Here is an 18815-nt window from a genome sequence, read left to right as displayed (position 1 = left end):
ATTCTTACAAGAGACTGTCTTTTTTATTTATTTAATTATGAATAGCTTAAGAGTCCGTACTGCAAGCCATTAAAAAAAATGGCAATGTGAGTGAAATTCAAATGGAAAATTAATTAACTATTTAAAACGATAAATGATATCGTGTTATTGATTTCCGCGCACTTAAAAAGCGATTTCGTACTCATATCGATTGATATTGCGGGTGACTGTTATGGACATGTACACAATCTACTAATAGAAACAAAAAACTAACAACAGAGAACAGTATTTAAAAAAAATCAGAACATTTTTTTTAACAAATTTCTCCTATCGGAAGAAGCCGTCATATGTTTCCATGTGTCTATTTTGATTTAGTATTCAAAGAAAAATTATTTGAATACACTAAAAAGAAATTCTCTCAAATTAATTATCTAAACAAATTTTAAAAAATCGACATTTTTATGGATTAAGCTCTACATGATTATGTCAACTTGAACGAATTCGTGTAATTTTATAAATTTACTTATTTAGTTATAATAGAATCTGTTGTTTATTTTTTTGTGCAGACTTATATCGGTTTTGGTTGGTGGTAAGTTATATCTCATTATATTTTTTTTAAGATTGGTGAAAATTGGAAGTTCGTTGCACTACTTAAGGTTTACGTTTCATTGCAAACTGTGTTTATAGAATGTCTCCTTCGCTCTTCGGGAGTTGAAAAAAAATTGGCGAGGAGATGTGGCCTCATTTGCATACGACATTTTCGTACGTTTGTCAGACTACAAAAATGACCGGTTCATGAATGAAACGATTCACTGGGCTTTTTCAGGTATGTGTCCATTTTGAGCAAGATAAAAAGTGTATTAAGCACAACTGCATAGATCTAGTAGTTTTATGTTTTCCAGACTTCCGGTAATTTTTGTGTCAGTTTACAGACGATGGCCAAATGTCTAGAATACCCTTGTGTAGTGGCCAGCAGGTCAAGTAGTTACGAGATATAGCGTGATAAAATGGCTACGCGGAAATATATATCGCGCGGAAACCTATGACAGACACGTGGTTTCTGAGAGGAACTCTTTTGAAAGACGTTACGTCAACCCTTAAGTAACTTCTTGTTTGTTCAAATGACATTTTACATACAAACCTACATTTTCCGAAATTTAGACATTTTCATAAATGAATGTGTTCAAATATTAACCAGCGAAAGGCTGGCCATCACGGTACATATCATCTTTTATTTTTAACAATACCAGCGACATCTTTTCCCTTTTTTAAACGTTGAGGGTCGCTTATGTACACTATCCTGTGAACAAGATGGCGAGCGTAACGCAGTCTCCGCATTGGGAAACGGTTGGAAAGGCTAAGAAAAGTGGCAAAAGCCAGATTCCACACCTTACCCGGAACGAGAAAAAACAATTTATCGACAATATGCCGAGAATCGAAGCAAACAGTAAGTAAAGAGTATACGAACGGTTGCAAACTTTAGTCTACCGGCATTTCGACAGTTTCGTCAACGTCATCAACTTACTTTCACTATATTGTGCAACTTCAGTCAACATGTGTTTTATTGGTCTATTATTAATAAGTATCGTTATTGCATATGATTTGTGATTCATAATGTGTGTTTTAATGAACAAAATTCTGTAAAAAAAAAAAAAAATGAGTGTTATTTATGTCATTATTTCAAGTTTTTGTACGGTTCAGTGCGGAGTGACACATTGCACAGGACAGAGATGTACAGCACAGCCTGACGTTACTGAGCAGTAGACGTCATTTTCCCATTGAATCGTTTATTGAATTAACTTTTCTTGATTTTTAATTTCTCATTTTGATGAGAATTAGAACACCAACACAGATAGAGAATTATATTAATAATTATAATACAGCTCCTTTTATCAGATTATTAACCATATGCCGTTGTCCCCAACCTGCTTAGGTCCATATGGTAATATAAGCTTTTGAAATATAACGGGTTTTTTTTTTTTTTGATTTATAACCATAATGAGTTAATTTGCCACAGCATTTCCCAGCAAAATCATTCTTGTTGGTCTAACGTTAGATGGTAGGGCACAAAGTAAGAGAAAACCGAAGTACCGACATAAACCTAAAACGGATAACTTTTTGCAAAAATACTTATAAATAAATATGTCAGCAAATCAGTTATAACAATGATTTAGTCTTATAATAGATGACCATGCAACATTTTTTGTCTACAGATGATTAGTTTTTATGTTCAAATAGCACAAGAAAACGTAATTCAAACTCAAATGTCAGTGTTTTGATCACGTTTTAAAAAAATGGTGCGTGCAATGACTATGCATTCTGTTTTGGACTATAGGAATAAATTCACACTATACAAATACTTTTTGTCATATAAATTCTAAATGTCATCGTAAAATGTTAATATGCTGACAAAAAGTATTCATTTGAAGCGTAAGGCCAAAAAAAATATATAGTCTGTTTGGGGTTGCATTGGCAAAAAAAACTAGGGTAGGTAGGTCAGATTTTTTGTTTTTTGTTTTTGTATATTTTTGGTCATGTGATTATGACCCTACTATTGTATGTAAAACAAAGAATTACATAAACAAGGTTCATTTGGAGGCAAATTGTACTCCATATGATGACATTTATCACCAACAAGGAGCTGGAAGCCATTTTGAAAGGCAAGGAACCTTCCAAAAAATTCGAAAATCAGCGTTTTTTTGTGGGTTTTTTTATCAAAAAGTTTTGGGTCAGGGGTAAAAAGCTAGGGTCGGTCAGGAACCCTAAACAGACACCTTTTTTTTTGGCCTAAGATACTGCAAAATTCAAGCCTTGATCCGATTTGGGTCTTGACATTCGCAAATACCGGAGACCCTGATTGGTTACTTCAGAATGCTCTATAAATATCTCAAGTGTGCTAATTTCGTTTGCAAGAACACCCATCAATATTCTTCCTTTGATACAAGCAATGAACCATAAATAAATATAATTCCTCCTCAGATTTTTCAATAATTAAATAAAATGATGGTTTGGTGATCCGTTTTGGGTACTGTCACCTTACATGGAAATGCATAGACATATACCCATATCATCTTCGGATCAAGACATATTGGTGAAGTGCAAGTGTACATGTGTTATCCAGTATCCACTGCGCCACTTAACCACCCATGTTAGTTTTACACAAACATGTAGAACTAGTCAGTAGGAAAAACCTGGCCTTGGTGCAAAGACATTTACATGTAAAGTCAACAGACCCAAAACCAATTCATACATACATTCCAACAGAGTCCATTATCGTTCAGTGTGTATGGCCATAACATACGTGTGAAATACTTGACAAAACAAACCTGATTTTTCTCATGCAGTTGTTCCACTGGCACTATATTGTGTCAGTTGACAGCGGAATACAGGCAGTTTCTCCTAGAAAAAAATTGGGAAGCCAAAGCCTGAAAGGGATACGTTATTGCAGCTTTGAAAAAGTGTTTTAAGTAATTTTGCAGTAGTTATCAAAAGCATTTGCCGTATGGACTCGTGCTCCATGTTCTAAACTTTGATCTGAAACTGAAGTTATAAGGGTTTTAAGCTATGACACTACCGGTAGGTAGCTGGAATTTATAAATTAAGACTGATCAAAATAAGTCTTCTCTGATTGTTGTATTTTGATTTTTTCAGAACCACTAAAGGAATCTGTGACCATGTATGATGCGTTTTTGGAAAAGGAAAGGAGGGAGGAGCTAAAAGCTAGCAGAAGCCATGAGAAGTCCTCCCCGTCTAGCAGGGACCAAAACGGTAAAGCTGGTGGTGACAGGAAAACTGTGCAGTCGAAAAAGAGAAAGCCGGACCAGGACAAGAAGAAACAAGTGGACTATGCTGAGGCTATAGCTGCTGTATGTGTTAAAATGTAGTGTAACTACTAACTAGTATCTGTGTCAGTGGTGTGGTATATGTATATTTTCCCCTGATGAACCTCTAAAGAGGAGAAAGCAAGTTAGGAAAGTCGAAGAATCTCTGGTCTTTTGTTTTTATATATATATATATATTATAAATCAGAAAAAAGATCCTTACGGACAAAGAAATATTATAAAAAGAAAAATTCTCAACAACGAATCTTTAGTACTTTCATCTCTTCTAGGAGATTCTTCAGACTCAATATATATATAAAGAGGATCTGGCATAAGTAAATATTTTGGATTTTTCATGTTTGCGATCCTCTGGCGAGTAACATGAATCTAATATGAAGGGAAACTTAGGACAGATTCTTTTTATCATATGATACAACGTAAACTGTATAAGTGTGACCTGAAACGAATATTTTGCACTTGGCCGTCTCTGAAACAATGAAAATTGCATCCGCTTCACAGTGACGTCACATTGATTGTTCCTATTCGATTGTGACGTCATTTATGGAGTGATATTACACACGTTACATAAATATAATTCATGTGATAGTTTTATGGCAGGGCATAACACAGTATTCATATGATAAATATACCTATGTTATGTAAATATGTTACTAGTAAGTATACATTACAGTGGAGGTATGTTTTACCTGTGTGTAGTAGATTTGTTAGATGTTCCCGGTATGTACATTGGTATTCCCCGTCATATTCATTTGCAATGAGTTATTCTTTTCCTTTTCCAGTTTTGTTTGTTTCCATCTAAAAAAAAAAACATTATTAAAGATTTCTTCGATTAAAATGATTTTTTTTCTATAGATTTGTTGACAAAAAAACAACGAAAAATAAAGTCAGAAGATAACAATAATTGTATCAGCTCTAATAATGGGTTAAACACATATCGGAATTTTCTGAACACTTATTTTCCAGATTACAAAGGAGGATGTGAAGTCAACCTTGACTCTAACCCAGACACGGTTCCCTGACAACCGGGAGGTGTGGCTCAAAGACCTGGCCTCTTTCCTGAACCTTGAATTGGAAAATGTTCCGGAGTCCGATCCTGTCTTCACCAACAAACCAAAAGGTGGGCCTAACAACAAACAATTATAATCATTTTTCTTTACTTTGTTCGTGGGTTTTTACTTTTAAACAATTCATTATTGTATATTGCAAGATACATAATTGCTTAGTTATATTTTTACTGAAATGTTTATATTAAGTATTTTGTAATTTCAAAACCATCGTTATTAACAATTTCTGTTTCAAAGAGTTTGTGTAATTTGTACAAAAAGATATTTTATATTTCTTTTATCCATTCATTTAAGGGAACCTGCCTTTGATATTGAAATGTCATATAAAATATTAGATAAATGAATTAACAATAATAAATTTCAGATTTTCCTCTCTGCCACCTTGATCGGAAATGTCAACAACCAATTACAGCTGTGATCAGGCAGGCTTCCCAGGACACCATGGAGCACATGTTCTATCACTGTGTCAACACCATGCTCACCGAGCTGAACAAGGGTAAGGGTCTCAGAAGGCTGTTAATATTGATCAAGGAAATGTTAGATCATACATATAAATGTATGTTAATGTATTATAGGATTAAAAAATATAGCGTATATACCGTCTATCAGTATTCCAGAGAAAACTGTTAAAATACAGAGCCGCTTTCATGTATCTGATTCAACTAGTTTGTCTGTTTTTAAATGAAACATTTTCGGGTATAAATGCTGGCAGACCTGCAAAAGTTTATACAGGCCTTGCAAGGTTTTGTCACAGCTCTCCTCCTGAAAGTAGCATAAGATTACTAGGTCCGACCTTATTTCGTAAACAAACAACTCTGGTTCAACCGTTTGAATCGCGATAAACGAACGCGACCCTGCATTCTGTAAAAGTGTCTCAACCTTTGAAGTGATTCTCATTGGGTCTTCAGGTGCTACTGCTTGAATCAATCTGACAAAAAGGCTGAATCATAATCGCAAGCCATTGAAGTCTGGTAAGAATAATTCCCTCTGTGGTGCTTTATAATACATAAATTCATATACAATCAATACAATTGGAGGAATTGGAGGCAGAAGCCACCTTTAATGGGAGGTACTTACTATTAGTCCTATGCCACCTAGCTAAATACTTCCACATGCTTGTGCTAAAACACATTACTTCAATTTGTTTGACGGCAAGTTTTCTAGTCAAAGAGTAATAAGAGTACTTTTAATTAAACATGTTCTTTTTTTGTGTGTGTTGACAGGACACTCCACTCTTGGGTACCGTATCTTTATTCAGCTGCTTGTTAAAGTCAGACCCGATGTCGCCTTGTCCAAACTTCCCCAGGTTAGCATTGATATTTTTCATTTATTTTGATACATTGATAGGCACTTGTATCTCTAATGCTTGAATTGTTATATTAATCAATCTTATAAACACCAAACATATTTAACCCATGTTCCATGGGAGGAAAACCAAAACAAATTGGGGGTGGGGGGGGGGGGAGAATTTTAAAAGATCCACCTGTTGTACTCTATGTGATTGTAATAAAGCAGAGTGTAGTTATTATTTTTAATGTTTCAAATTATTTAGGGCAGACCTACCTTAATTCAAAATTCAAAAAGAAATTAATCTGCATTTTTTCACAGCATGCTAAAAATAAAAGAAGAAATTGTCTTCTATAGAGTTCAGGTTTCAATATCAGTAGCATGGAGTCAATTATTTTAAAGGTGTATTGCTGAAAAATACTAATTCAAGAGACATTTCCTTTTCTTGTGCTGCTTTGTGTTATTTAGCATCATATTCTAAATATTTTTGATTTTCCAGTTTTTGGAGCTCTTGAAGACCAACCAGAACAGGTCCAGTAGATGCTTGACAATACTGTGGTCACTAGGGCAGTGTGGTCACTTTGATCTCAAATGTGGACTGAGAAGTAAGTGTCAACAGTTAAAAAAAAAGTATTTCAAAACATAAAATTGACTGCTGTATTCAAATACATCTGATATTACAATGCATGTATGCCATTTACCGCCTCATTTTAAAGGGACATCACGTGAAAAGGCGTTTTTTTTTTTTAATGAATGTATGTATTGTATGCACTTCCACTTATGTTACCTCGCTATCCCCATATTCATAGTCCGTTCCAAATGTCCAGTTTGACCACTTGAATTGTTCGGGAAAGCCATGCTAAAAATAGCACCGATAACGTCACCTGACTAGGCAGTAAACACAAGTGGTGCGAGCGAGATGAAACGGTTTCCAAAGGGGCCTGCAGAGAGGGGCTGTCGGGCAACTGCAACCTCTTACCGCACTATGAAACCAAGTTATATGATTTCTAAGTCCGTATTCAAACTTATTGAACCGTAATTATTCATCATTAGAAGTTAATTGCACACCTGCCAGTGTTCAGAATTTAAATTTATGTAGCTTTAAACATAAATTTGTTGCCAATAAAATTAAACAAGGGATGGGGCACAAGTTTTTACAACTTATCACAGCCTTCACCCGTCATACATTTACAATTTAATGTCAACAATGATAATAGGCATAAACATGAAGTAGATATATTTAAATATACATTGAATTTACGGGGCTAAACACCTTCCCTACACCAAGGGACAAACCTTTCTGATTTTTTTTTTTATATATTGCCGGGGCAGAGGAGGCCGGGTATTCATATAAGTACTAATTTAAATCTTGCATGTAACAACAAAAATAATCGTTTAATTCAGCAATATAATAAAATCAAACTATTTCATTGAACCCGGTAATATTATTAATTATGTAAATACACGGACTTAGATAACACGTATCTCGGTGACCCAGAAAATACGCCGTGGGCCATCACAACAGTTATCCCTTGGAAGGCCTCATGGCAAAATCAAACTAACCAGTCACTTATCCCTTCCTTTCGCATAAACCACTGTAAACTCTCTCCAATACATGCCCATTACCATACTGAACTAAGTTTATCTGTGTTCAAACTGTTACAAAGATACTAGCGAGCTTAATAGTTTTAGATAATTATTCATAACATAAACAGCGCCAGCATTTCTGTCGATTCCATTTCAGCTTAACCGGCTATCCGGAAGAATACATGCACCGTACTAACTGCTACGGCAGTTATTTTCTCCTTTGAATACTGCCCACCTGCAATAATGATTCCGTAACGTACTCCTTGCGCTATCTTTTGACCATTTGGCAACTTTTCGTTGCGTAGCTGACACGGTACAACACTTTTCTTTCGCTTACTTCACACGGCGAGTCATTTTGTTTACAAAGAAATGGAGTGCTATGCGCATGCGCTGGTAGAGGGAAATCCCTGAACAAAACGTTGGTCAGACAGGTAGAAATACCGATGATTTTCTCAGATTTAATCATTTTTATGAATCTATTTCAGCCAAATCCGATTGTTATTTTCCATAAGGAGTCTCACTTGATATGTTTATGTAGTATTTGAAAAAAAGACAAAAAATAAAGTTACTTCACCGTGATGCCCCTTTAATGACATAATACCAGTGCTGAATATCAATTTAGTAGGATTGAATAGTATATTAGTAGATGCAGGCATTGCTGCCTCTATATCCACATCAATATAACTTGAAATACATTGAAATCACTGAATTCTTAAATTACAAGTACAATTGTTTTGTTCACTCATATATTTGAAAATAAATATCACTGCACAATATTCCATTCTCCTAACAACAACTTCAGAAAAAGCAGCATGAAGGCAAGTTACTATGTATTACTGTCCATAAAAAAACACAGGATCAAGTAAAGCACTGTGTTGGTCGGTAGTTGTAAATTAATTTCTCTCAAATGCTATGGTGGTAAGGTGGAATGTCATTCATGTTTCACCAAGATGGCTGGGGTTTGATTCCTATATCGGGAATATTGCCACAAAGGTGGTGATAAGACCTTTTAAAAAGTCCAAATTTTTACGTGGTTGCCTGCTGGACTCGCACCAGATTTCTCCTAGTGTCCTTCCACCTTAAAACACCAGTGCTCTTCCATCCAGACCTTGCAGAAAAAATTTGATGTAAGATGCTAAAACATGTTTCACAGTTGTTATTAAACACTCAGGTGGACATTTTGGGGAATGCACTTAAAAGCAGTGGTAATTGTAATATTAATTGGTGAGTGTTGTATTACATGTTGGAAGTATAACTGACTTGTATTGTGTTCCAGTGTGGATTGAAGTGATGCAGCCGACCCTGAAGGTGCGACCAGTAGCCAACTATTGTGTGGACTACCTGGAGGAGCTGCTAGAGTAAGTGAAGGGCTGGCACTACCATCAGATGGTGAAGACTTACATCATGTTTATATATATTTACATTTGCGCAGCAACCCACAATATGAACATTACCAGCAGAAATGCATTTCATTCGAGTATGAATGCATAAACTCTCGTGACGTAACACATGGTTTACTTATGACGTCATATATTAACCTTGTTCAATGAGTCTTGTCGCTTTGATTGGGATAACATGGAGAATGCCCCTGCGTCAAAAGTTCAAATGACTACGGTTAATTATTGGCGCCAATTTGATTTAAATAAGGCTGTTTCGCCATTGCGTTTGAAGGACGACGCATATACAAAATGCAGTAAATGCATTGATTATTTTAGAACAAATAAATTAAACTATATGGGTGTAACCGATTTGCATTCATATCGCATAAAAAAAAACCAAAAAACGCTGCTCATTCCTTATATGATGTTGTACATTTTGTTGTAGAAATCTTAACATTCAGTGGTTTGAATCTGAAGCATACAAGCGTTTTCCAGTTAACAATTATTTCAGTTTGCGTTATTTTTTTGATAATCTATATGAAATTTTCTGAAATAAGCAAATTAGCCATATAGACCTTTCGCTTCTTCATACCTGAGACAGCGTACACATACCGGTACCTATAATTGGAGTGGTTGTTAAATTATAACATTTTGTTGTAGGGATAAGATGACCCTGAGCTCTGTGTATGGAGTGGTGGTTAAATTATAACATTTTGTTGTAGGGATAAGAAGGACCTGAGCTATGTGTATGGAGTGGTGGTTAAATTGTTAGATTTTGTTGTAGGGATAAGAAGACCCTGAGCTCTGTGTATGGAGTGTTGTTTAAATTGTTAATTTTGTTGTAGGGATAAGAAGGTCCTGAGCTCTGTGTATGGAGTGGTGGTTAAATTGTTAATTTTGTTGTAGGGATAAGAAGGACCTGAGATCTGTGTATGGAGTGGTGGTTAAATTGTTAGATTTTGTTGTAGGGATAAGAAGAACCTGAGCTCTGGGTATGGAGTGGTGGTTAAATTGTTAATTTTGTTGTAGGGATAAGAAGGTCCTGAGCTCTGTGTATGGAGTGGTGGTTAAATTGTTAGATTTTGTTGTAGGGATAAGAAGAACCTGAGCTCTGTGTATGGGGGGGTGGTTAAATTAGAACATTTTGTTGTAGGGATAAGATGCCCCTGAGCTCTGTGTATGGAGTGTTGTTTAAATTGTTAATTTTGTTGTAGGGATAAGAAGGACCTGAGCTATGTGTATGGAGTGGTGGTTAAATTATAGCATTTTGTTGTAGGGATAAGAAGAACCTGAGCTCTGTGTATGGAGTGCTGGTTAAATTATAACATTTTGTTGGAGGGATAAGAAGGACCTGAGCTCTGTGTGTGGAGTGGTGGTTAAATTGTTAATTTTGTTGTAGGGATAAGAAGAAGCTGAGCTCTGTGTATGGAGTGGGGGTTAAGTTGTTACATTTTGTTGTAGGGATAAGAAGAACCTGAGCTCTGGGTATGGAGTGGTGGTTAAATTGTTAATTTTGTTGTAGGGATAAGAAGGACCTGAGCTATGTGTATGGAGTGGTGGTTAAATTGTTAGATTTTGTTGTAGGGATAAGAAGACCCTGAGCTCTGTTTATGGAGTGGTGGTTAAATTATAGCATTTTGTTGTAGGGATAAGAAGACCCTGAGCTCTGTGTATGGAGTCATCACTGTCCGGGAGTACTTCTACCTGCTGGATCTCATATTTGGGGACCGTCAGATGCCTGGGGACCTGAGTAGAAAGCTTCAGACAATCTACCCAGACATCAAGGTAAAACACATGGTCAACTGTATACCTTGGAGTTGATCTGGGTTTCATAGACATGAAGGAACACATGTTCAAGTTACCTACACAGAAATGTCCAGCAGCTGTATATAACCTTGCTGAAGATGTTGTTGTTTATATAGGTGTCTTTTCCGTTTCTAGGGTGAAATACTTCTCGTCATCATTTTGATATTGTTTGTAATGTGATTAAGATAACCAGAAAGATGTATGATGAAAAGGAGAGATACATAAAATGTGAATATCGGTATTACCAACACCTTGTCTATGTCTTACAGATGATTGTGTACGGCGGCACTACAGCTAACATGAGAAACCTGTTCCCGTCCTACCTGACCAGGGTTACTACCAGCACTTCTCGTCTGATGATGACTGAGGTAAGTTTGAACTCCTCACACAGGCTGGAAATCCTATCCGACATCTGGCATGTATAACAATGTGATACAGGCAAACCCGCAATAAAAGCCACATCTGTATAGCATACACCTGTCTGTAAAGACCACCTCTGTATATCATACATCTGTCTATAAAGACCAACTCTTATAGCATACACCTGGTCTGCTGGATAACCGAACTCGGTAGTGAAGCGGACAAAAAACCTATCTATCAATCAATCAATCAATCAAGCATACACCTGTCTGTAAAGACCACCTCTGTATATCATACACCTGTCTGTAAAGGCCACCTCTGTATATCATACATCTGTCTGTAAAGACCAACTCTATATAGCATACACCTGTCTGTAAAGACCACTGCTGTATAGCATACACCTGTCTGAAAAGGCCACCTCTGTTTATCATACATCTGTCTATAAAGATCAACTTTATATAACATACACCTGTCTATAAAGACCACCTCTGTATAACATTCATCTGTCTATAAAGGCCACCTCTGTAAATCAAACACCTGTCAATAAAGACCATCTCTATATCATACACCTATCTATAAAAGCCACCCTTGTATATCATACACCTGTCTATAAAGGCCACCTCTGTTTAGCATATACCTGTCTATAAAGACCACCTCTGTATAGCATATGCTATGCATATCAATAAAAAGGTCAGCTTTAAAGCATGTAGCTTTCTATAAAGGTCACATATGTTTAACATGTACCAGTATATTGAACACCTCTGTATAGCAAATCCTGTCTATAAAGGTCAGATCTGTATATGAAATACCTGTTAAAAATCCCAGCTCATTTTGGATTAACTAGTAGTGTGAGTATGGTAATGTTGCATGTCGCTGTGTCACTCTCTCGTTCATATTTTGACTAGGTTATTTAATATCCGGCCTCTCACTCCCTTAATCTTGAATCTTCTTGAGTCCAGTATAATCGGAACACTTTTGTAGAGTTTGCTGTTTGTTTTTATTCACTTCTATGTAAGTGCTCACAGTGTGATGTGTGGTTAAGCTGATTTAGTTACGGCTTTCCAACTGTCTGTTCTCCTTCAAGGTTATTTTTATACGATTTGTTGATGTTTGTTGTAGCTGATGTCGAGCCTGGCATACTGTCTGTCCTCAGATGAGCAGTGTTACAGTGTGTGGGTCCAGATGTACACCAAGTACATTCAGCAGTCAAGGTAATACTGACAAGTTCACAGCTTCATATTTTGAAAATTTTAAAATGCTGTTTACATTAAATTTTTCATCAGAATATATATGTAAATATGAATAGAGCGTTTAAAAGTTTTGATTCCTGGTTTTTTTTCCTCCTTAGCATGTTAATGCAGCACTTGCTTGATACCTGGAATACCTCCAGCAAAACATTGGACAAGAAGCTACTAAAGAAAACCCTTCGTTCTTTCTCCATCACCAATGATGAACTGGCCTCAAAAGGCAAATCAAGCATAGAAGGACTGGAACAATGCTCTATCGTGTGCAAGGTAACCATCACTCTGACTTATCTCCCTTTAATCAGTTTTGGTTGTAGTCTGTGTACCTTACTGATTATAAAATACTTTGCACTTATCACATATTTGAATGTTGGTATAAATAGATAAAAAAATAGCTTATGTTTGATATTATTTTTAACATTAACAGGAACTTCAACAGAAATTGGATCAGGCTCGGTTTCCATGGGGATGGCTGATGTTTTTCTTTGTTTCCTTGGTAACCGCAATTGTTGCCTATGACATTTACTTCAGCTCTTCCATTAAGGGTAAGTATTACTGAGATCCTGCATGGAAACAGATCTTAGCATGTCCTGTTTATGTATAGATCATGTTGAACTCTGTTGTGATAATGAAATTAAGAAATGAACATACATGTAGTGATTTTTTTTTTTTAATCTTTCCCCACCTTGGGGGTAAGACAGAAAAATCCCGACCCAAGGGCAAAGACTCTTACATGTCTAGCCCAAAGCTTTTCTGAGGACAGACATTTAAGGATCTTACCCTGAGGGTTGAGGTTTTTCTGCCTTGCTCCTAAAGAGGGGGATGAATATTTTTCTTCCACATCAAATACAAGTGGTAATTTCATGAAAAGCTAATGTGGAATTCATAACTTCCAGCAAGTTGTAAACAGTCTGTAAATGTTTAAGCGTATAAGATGTTAACCAATATGACTGTTTTAGGTCAGCATTACCGAAAAGGATTGAATATGAAACTATAATTTGAACGTGATATATATGTGACAATATTGTAGCGTCCCGGACCATGCAATTTCTGGAGGATTATGGAATCTTGGGATTTACAGAACAGGTCTGGGGACGGGTTCACCTGTATACTTCCATGGCATATGGGTATGTATACAGTTATGTGTAATACATTAATTCTATACATATGTAGCATACAGTGTCAGTTAAAGTAACAGTGAAGTCTGTTTGTACCAATATATCTTCATTACTTATGCTAATGAAGCAACAATTTCGATGTGATAAGATCAAAACCGTAATTTGACATAGGAATCATTGCAATTGTACATATAAATAAAATTCAAATGTACAATTATTTTAATCATCACACATGAATTAAGTTTCTTTCATTGAATTCTTTCTATCAAGTGTACACTATTCAGTTTTTGTAAGCAAAGAGACAAATGAAGCAATGGAAGATTCAGTATCCATTTCAGTGTCCTCAAGAAACATTGAATTTTACTGTCATTTCTGTTGAATCTGTTTAAATCAGCCAGCACTGCGATTGACACATCTATAAACTATGAAATGGAAATGAAAATCCACAACTACCAACTGGAAACTGTTATTTTTAAATGGCTGCTCAGAAACACATACTGCTCCAAAACCAACATAAGGACTATATTACAAAATACACAAATTGTGATAGTTTAATTGTTTATTTGATTAAGAATTTTTTTTTGTATTTTGCCTACAGGTGGGTGTGCGTCAATGTGCCACTGTACTACGGTAAGGTGCAGGCATCAGTGGGCCCTTTCATGTGGCAGGCTTGGACCCGCTTACTGCAGTTTTGGAACCAATTCCTTGAGTTCTCAGCTCCATTCAGATTGTGGGCCTCGTTAAAGTTATCACAATGTTTAGACTGGGTAAGAACTGATATTCTGTTTTCTTTACTAAATTATCCTTGTTAAAGTTATCTCGGTATTTAGACCAGATTATAATTAACACTCTGCTCTGTTTAGAATCTTCCTCAATTCAACTACCACGATTTTTAGACTGGGTAAGGACTGATATTCTGATATTCCGTTCCCTTTACTTAATTATTNAGACCAGGTTAGAGTTAACACTCTACTCTGTTTAGAATCTTCCTCAATTTAACTACCACAGTGTTTAGACTGGGTAGGAACTGATATTCCGTTCCCTTTACTTAATTATCCTTGTTAAAGTTATCTTGGTGTTTAGACCAGGTTAGAGTTAACACTCTACTCTGTTTAGAATCTTCCTCAATTTAACTACCACAGTGTTTAGACTGGGTAGGAACTGATATTCTGTTCCCTTTACTTAATTATCCTTGTTAAAGTTATCTTGGTGTTTAGACCAGGTTAGAGTTAACACTCATCTCTATTTAGAATCTTCCTCAATTCAACTACCACAGTGTTCAGACTGGGTAAGAACTGATATTCTAATCCCTCTATTTTGTTAGCCTTGTTAAAGTAACACAATGTTTAGACCAGATTATATTAATACTCGGCTTCATTCGACTTGCAAGGGCCAATATTCTGCCCCCTTTAGACTTTGAGTCTCATTAAAGCTATCAAATTGTTCAGACTAGGTGAAGTGTAATATTCCGCTCTCTGTAGACTGGGCCTCGCTCAAATTTGTCAACAATGTTTAGGCTGCATAAGGGTTGAAAATCTGATCACTGCAGATTAGAGCTATCAAAATATTTGCCTCTTCAGATTTTTTTGACCTCAAAACTACATAAAGATATAGAAGGAAGTGGCACATCACCTTTCATTTTATAGAATTGCTGCTATGTACCTCCACCATGAAGGACTGTTGTATAGTTCTGCTGTTTAATTGTCTTTACATCAGACAAAATTGTCTTTGACTTCCTATCAACAGAGCCACAAAATTAGAAGTCATCAAAAAACTGTTTCTTTAATCAAACCTTATCGTCAAGGTTTAAAATTCTATGTGATTAGCAATCTACATAGATTTTTGTCAGCAGGAACAATGTCTTTTACCATCTTTAATTAAATTTCTAACTTATCTCCCCTTATCATTTCTACAACGAATTTACTTAAACTACTGCAACTCAGTGTTACCTGATTGGTAAAATTTGTGATGTATAGCTTGTTCGCTGTATGTCATTATATAACCAATGTTCTCTGACTGTTTTGGTTGTTTGCTGTGTCATTGTAATGATATATAACTATCCTGTTGTGTCTGTTAACAGATACACGAACTGTCACCGGACCTGTGGACACAACTATGGAACTATGTCTGGTTATCCTGGGATTTCTTTCGGGATTACTCCTTCTGGATATGTGGCCAAATGGCCAACCTTCTTTATCTCGCCTATCATTGGGTGGAAGAAAATATTATTTTGTAAGTACCTGTACATATACGCTGATACATATTTACTGGTGGTATATATAACTGTGATGAAGTTGAGGAAGGAGAGGTCGGGGTTGGTATACTAGAATCATCTTGTCTGTGTACCAACCTCAAGACAGGCTGATTTCAACAAAACTGTACAAGCATGGTCAGTCCACCATGTAGTTGCAAATCTTATCTTTATTATTCCATGTACAACCTTTTCCCCCCAAGAATTATATCCCTTCCTGTACACTTCATGTAGGCCACGTTCATTTATTGCTCTCCAAGCGGGTTGAACCGGTTGGACCAGAGTTGTTTGTTTATGAAATAGGGTTGGACTTAGTAATCTGATGCTGCTTTTAGGTGAGCTTTGACAAAGCCTTGCAAGGCCTGTATCATCCTTTGTAGGTCCGTCAGGATTTATACCCTAAAATGTTACATTTAAAAACAGACAAACTGGTTGAACCAGATATACGTACACATTAATTGCACAAGATGATCTTTAAGTATTCTAGGAAGTGTATTTGTAAGCAGAATATTAGACAGTTTTATGGACCATTTGGTACTAAATGGATCATAAGGTTTCTTAATTGAAAGATGGACTGGTCAATGTTAGGATGGAATATTAGATATTAAGATTAGTTGATGGATGAAATGGTAGAATTGTTAATAGGTAGAATAGTAGATAATACTATTACCTGGTAGACTGGTAGATTTCAGGAATGTTACCTAATAAGGTAGAATAGTAGATAATACTATTACCTGATATACTGGTAGATTTCAGGACTGTTACCTAATAAGGTAGAATAGTAGATAATAATTTTATCTGGTAGACTGGTAGATTTCAGGACTGTTATCTAATAAGCAGTGATATCATTTATAACAGTTTATTACTTCACATATATAAAAAGATGCAAAAGAGAAATTCTTTTCTCTGACAGTCAAATACTAAGTCTTTGCATTGTTTTTTTGTCTTCAGAAGCGACTATACACCGGACAGTGTTCAGAAAGCCCTCACATCAGGAATCTCATCCCTACATCTCGCCTCCTCTAGTCTCTTCACCTGGTGCCAACAGACTATTCTACATGTGACTAACGGACGTTGAGCCTTAAACCTAGAGTTTTTCAAATGATACAGAACGATGCCTTCATCATGTGTTTTGAATGTAGGTCAATATTAGCATGCCTAATTTCTTTCGAAGCATCACTACAACAGTTTATATACATGAAACCTAGCTGGAGAATGTCAGAAACTTAAAAATAAGATGTATTAAAATCATATGTAAGACAGTGTGATTTTGATAAGATTTTTTTATAAATAATTGAGTATTTTTCTTGAATGATGAGATGTTCTACATGTTTCTTCAGAAATATTTCATTCTTCCATTGACAAACATTTGAAGCAATTGATGGATTTAACTGATTCACTCCTGAAATTTCACAATGAACTATTCCAACCTTTGAATTGGAAGAGTTCAAATGTGTCTTCAGTGGGTGGAAGAGTTAAATAGATGCTGCCTATGAATATGGTGGCTTCAAAAAAAAATTCAATTTGTTCATGCTGCAAGTTTCCTAAATTTGTCTCAGATTCTATTCTTGATAATGATTTCAACATTTTTGTTTAAATCTGGTATTTTTTCAAATATTTAACTCTTTGTAACTTCTGTCCATTGTAAAATTGTCTCGTACAGATGTATGTGATAAATAATTGTGTGTATTAGTGCCATATGTTTTATTACAAAATAGATAAGATCAATAAGTTTCATTAGGAGTTTTATGAATAACCAATATTCACAGATTTTTATTTGTAACCTGTAAAACAGGAACCATTACCAAAAGTCCTACTTTATTAAATAAATAGTACTGTGAACCAATATTTTCTGTAAATGTGAAGATATAAATATAAGTGAATTCTGTTAGGGAATTAAGAGTCTGTCCATGAACATCAGTTTTGTTCTCGCATATCATTTATTTAATAATAATACCGCGAGAACAGGCTGAATCTGTTGCAGCATATTTCTGGCATCATCGTAACCATTACTTTATAATACGGCTTTAATACAATATACAATCCATTGATGTCTTGTATTGACATATATTAATATATGAACGGGTTTGGAGATCAATAAATAACTTTGTATGTTTACTTATTGTTGGACTTGTTTATATTGCAATATTTACTCGTACCAATATATTGTTGTGTTCTTGTGAGACATTGACCTGAAGAGGATGAAAGTACAAAGGCTGCATTGGTCACTTTCCTATACTTTTACAGAGGAGGGTGATACATACTTGGTTAGATGTAACAAAGCAGTTTTACATTGACAGATTTAGTTTTAATCCCCCTAAAAAATGTGTGTAGGGAGAGGATATAGCCATCATTGGTGTGTGTGTCTTCTGTCTAAGTTGTGCTTGACCAGATGATAACTTGAGAACAATTCATCATACAGAACTCAAACTTTCTGTGTAGGTGAGAAACGGATGCACACACGATGCAAGGTCCACCAGAGGTCAAGGTCACTGTTGCTAAAAAAAACCACTTCTTGATTGAGCTTGTCCAAAAAATGAATTCCATTGCGCCATACAGCTGTTTTGGCCTTCTAGGACTGGTAATCAAAAGATTAATATTCAATGCTCTTATCTAAATATCGGGTTTCACAAGAGTTGTTCCCCTTAGCACGGTAAACACAATCACATAATTATTTGACTACGAATTTCCTGGGAAAATAAGCAAGCTCCCTTTTTTTGGAGGGGGGGGGGGGGGGCGTTATATATTTTTAGGGCGAACTAGTGTTTGGGCGTTATGTTTTTTTTGAGACGAACTATTTGGGACGTTATGGTTTTTTAGGACGATATGAATAAAATTTGGGGCGAAACGTCTGACACCCAGATAACACAGCAAGTTTTAGTTTAGCTGTACATCGTC

The 18815-nt window shown here is 35.8% G+C and overlaps 1 protein-coding gene across 1 annotated transcript; it reads left to right on the top strand.

Moving 5' to 3' along the window:
- Positions 1-1243: 1243 nt before the first annotated feature.
- Positions 1244-18059, top strand: LOC110442839 (transmembrane protein 214-B-like). The gene is made up of 16 exons (XM_021486666.1): positions 1244-1426; positions 3631-3845; positions 4785-4938; positions 5250-5381; positions 6109-6191; positions 6672-6777; positions 9036-9117; positions 10785-10923; positions 11214-11312; positions 12424-12515; positions 12653-12818; positions 12976-13093; positions 13579-13675; positions 14265-14433; positions 15747-15898; positions 16869-18059. The coding sequence occupies exons 1-16, from the start codon at positions 1291-1293 to the stop codon at positions 16993-16995; spliced, it is 2067 nt and encodes a 688-aa protein (XP_021342341.1). The 5' UTR covers positions 1244-1290; the 3' UTR covers positions 16996-18059.
- Positions 18060-18815: the final 756 nt, after the last annotated feature.

This window comes from Mizuhopecten yessoensis, unplaced genomic scaffold (assembly GCF_002113885.1).
Source record: "Mizuhopecten yessoensis strain PY_sf001 unplaced genomic scaffold, ASM211388v2 scaffold716303, whole genome shotgun sequence".
NCBI lineage: Eukaryota > Metazoa > Mollusca > Bivalvia > Pectinida > Pectinidae > Mizuhopecten > Mizuhopecten yessoensis.
Note: the sequence above shows the minus strand (reverse complement) of the source record. Positions and strands in the feature narration are given on the sequence as shown.

Bases quoted from the DNA above. Each gene is read 5' to 3' on its own strand.
- LOC110442839 (XM_021486666.1), top strand. From the start codon at position 1,291: ATGGCGAGCGTAACGCAGTCTCCGCATTGGGAAACGGTTGGAAAGGCT. The intron at 5,382-6,108 runs GTAAGGGTCTCA...GTGTGTTGACAG, and splicing joins GCTCACCGAGCTGAACAAGG to GACACTCCACTCTTGGGTAC. The intron at 15,899-16,868 runs GTAAGTACCTGT...TTTTGTCTTCAG, and splicing joins GTGGAAGAAAATATTATTTT to AAGCGACTATACACCGGACA.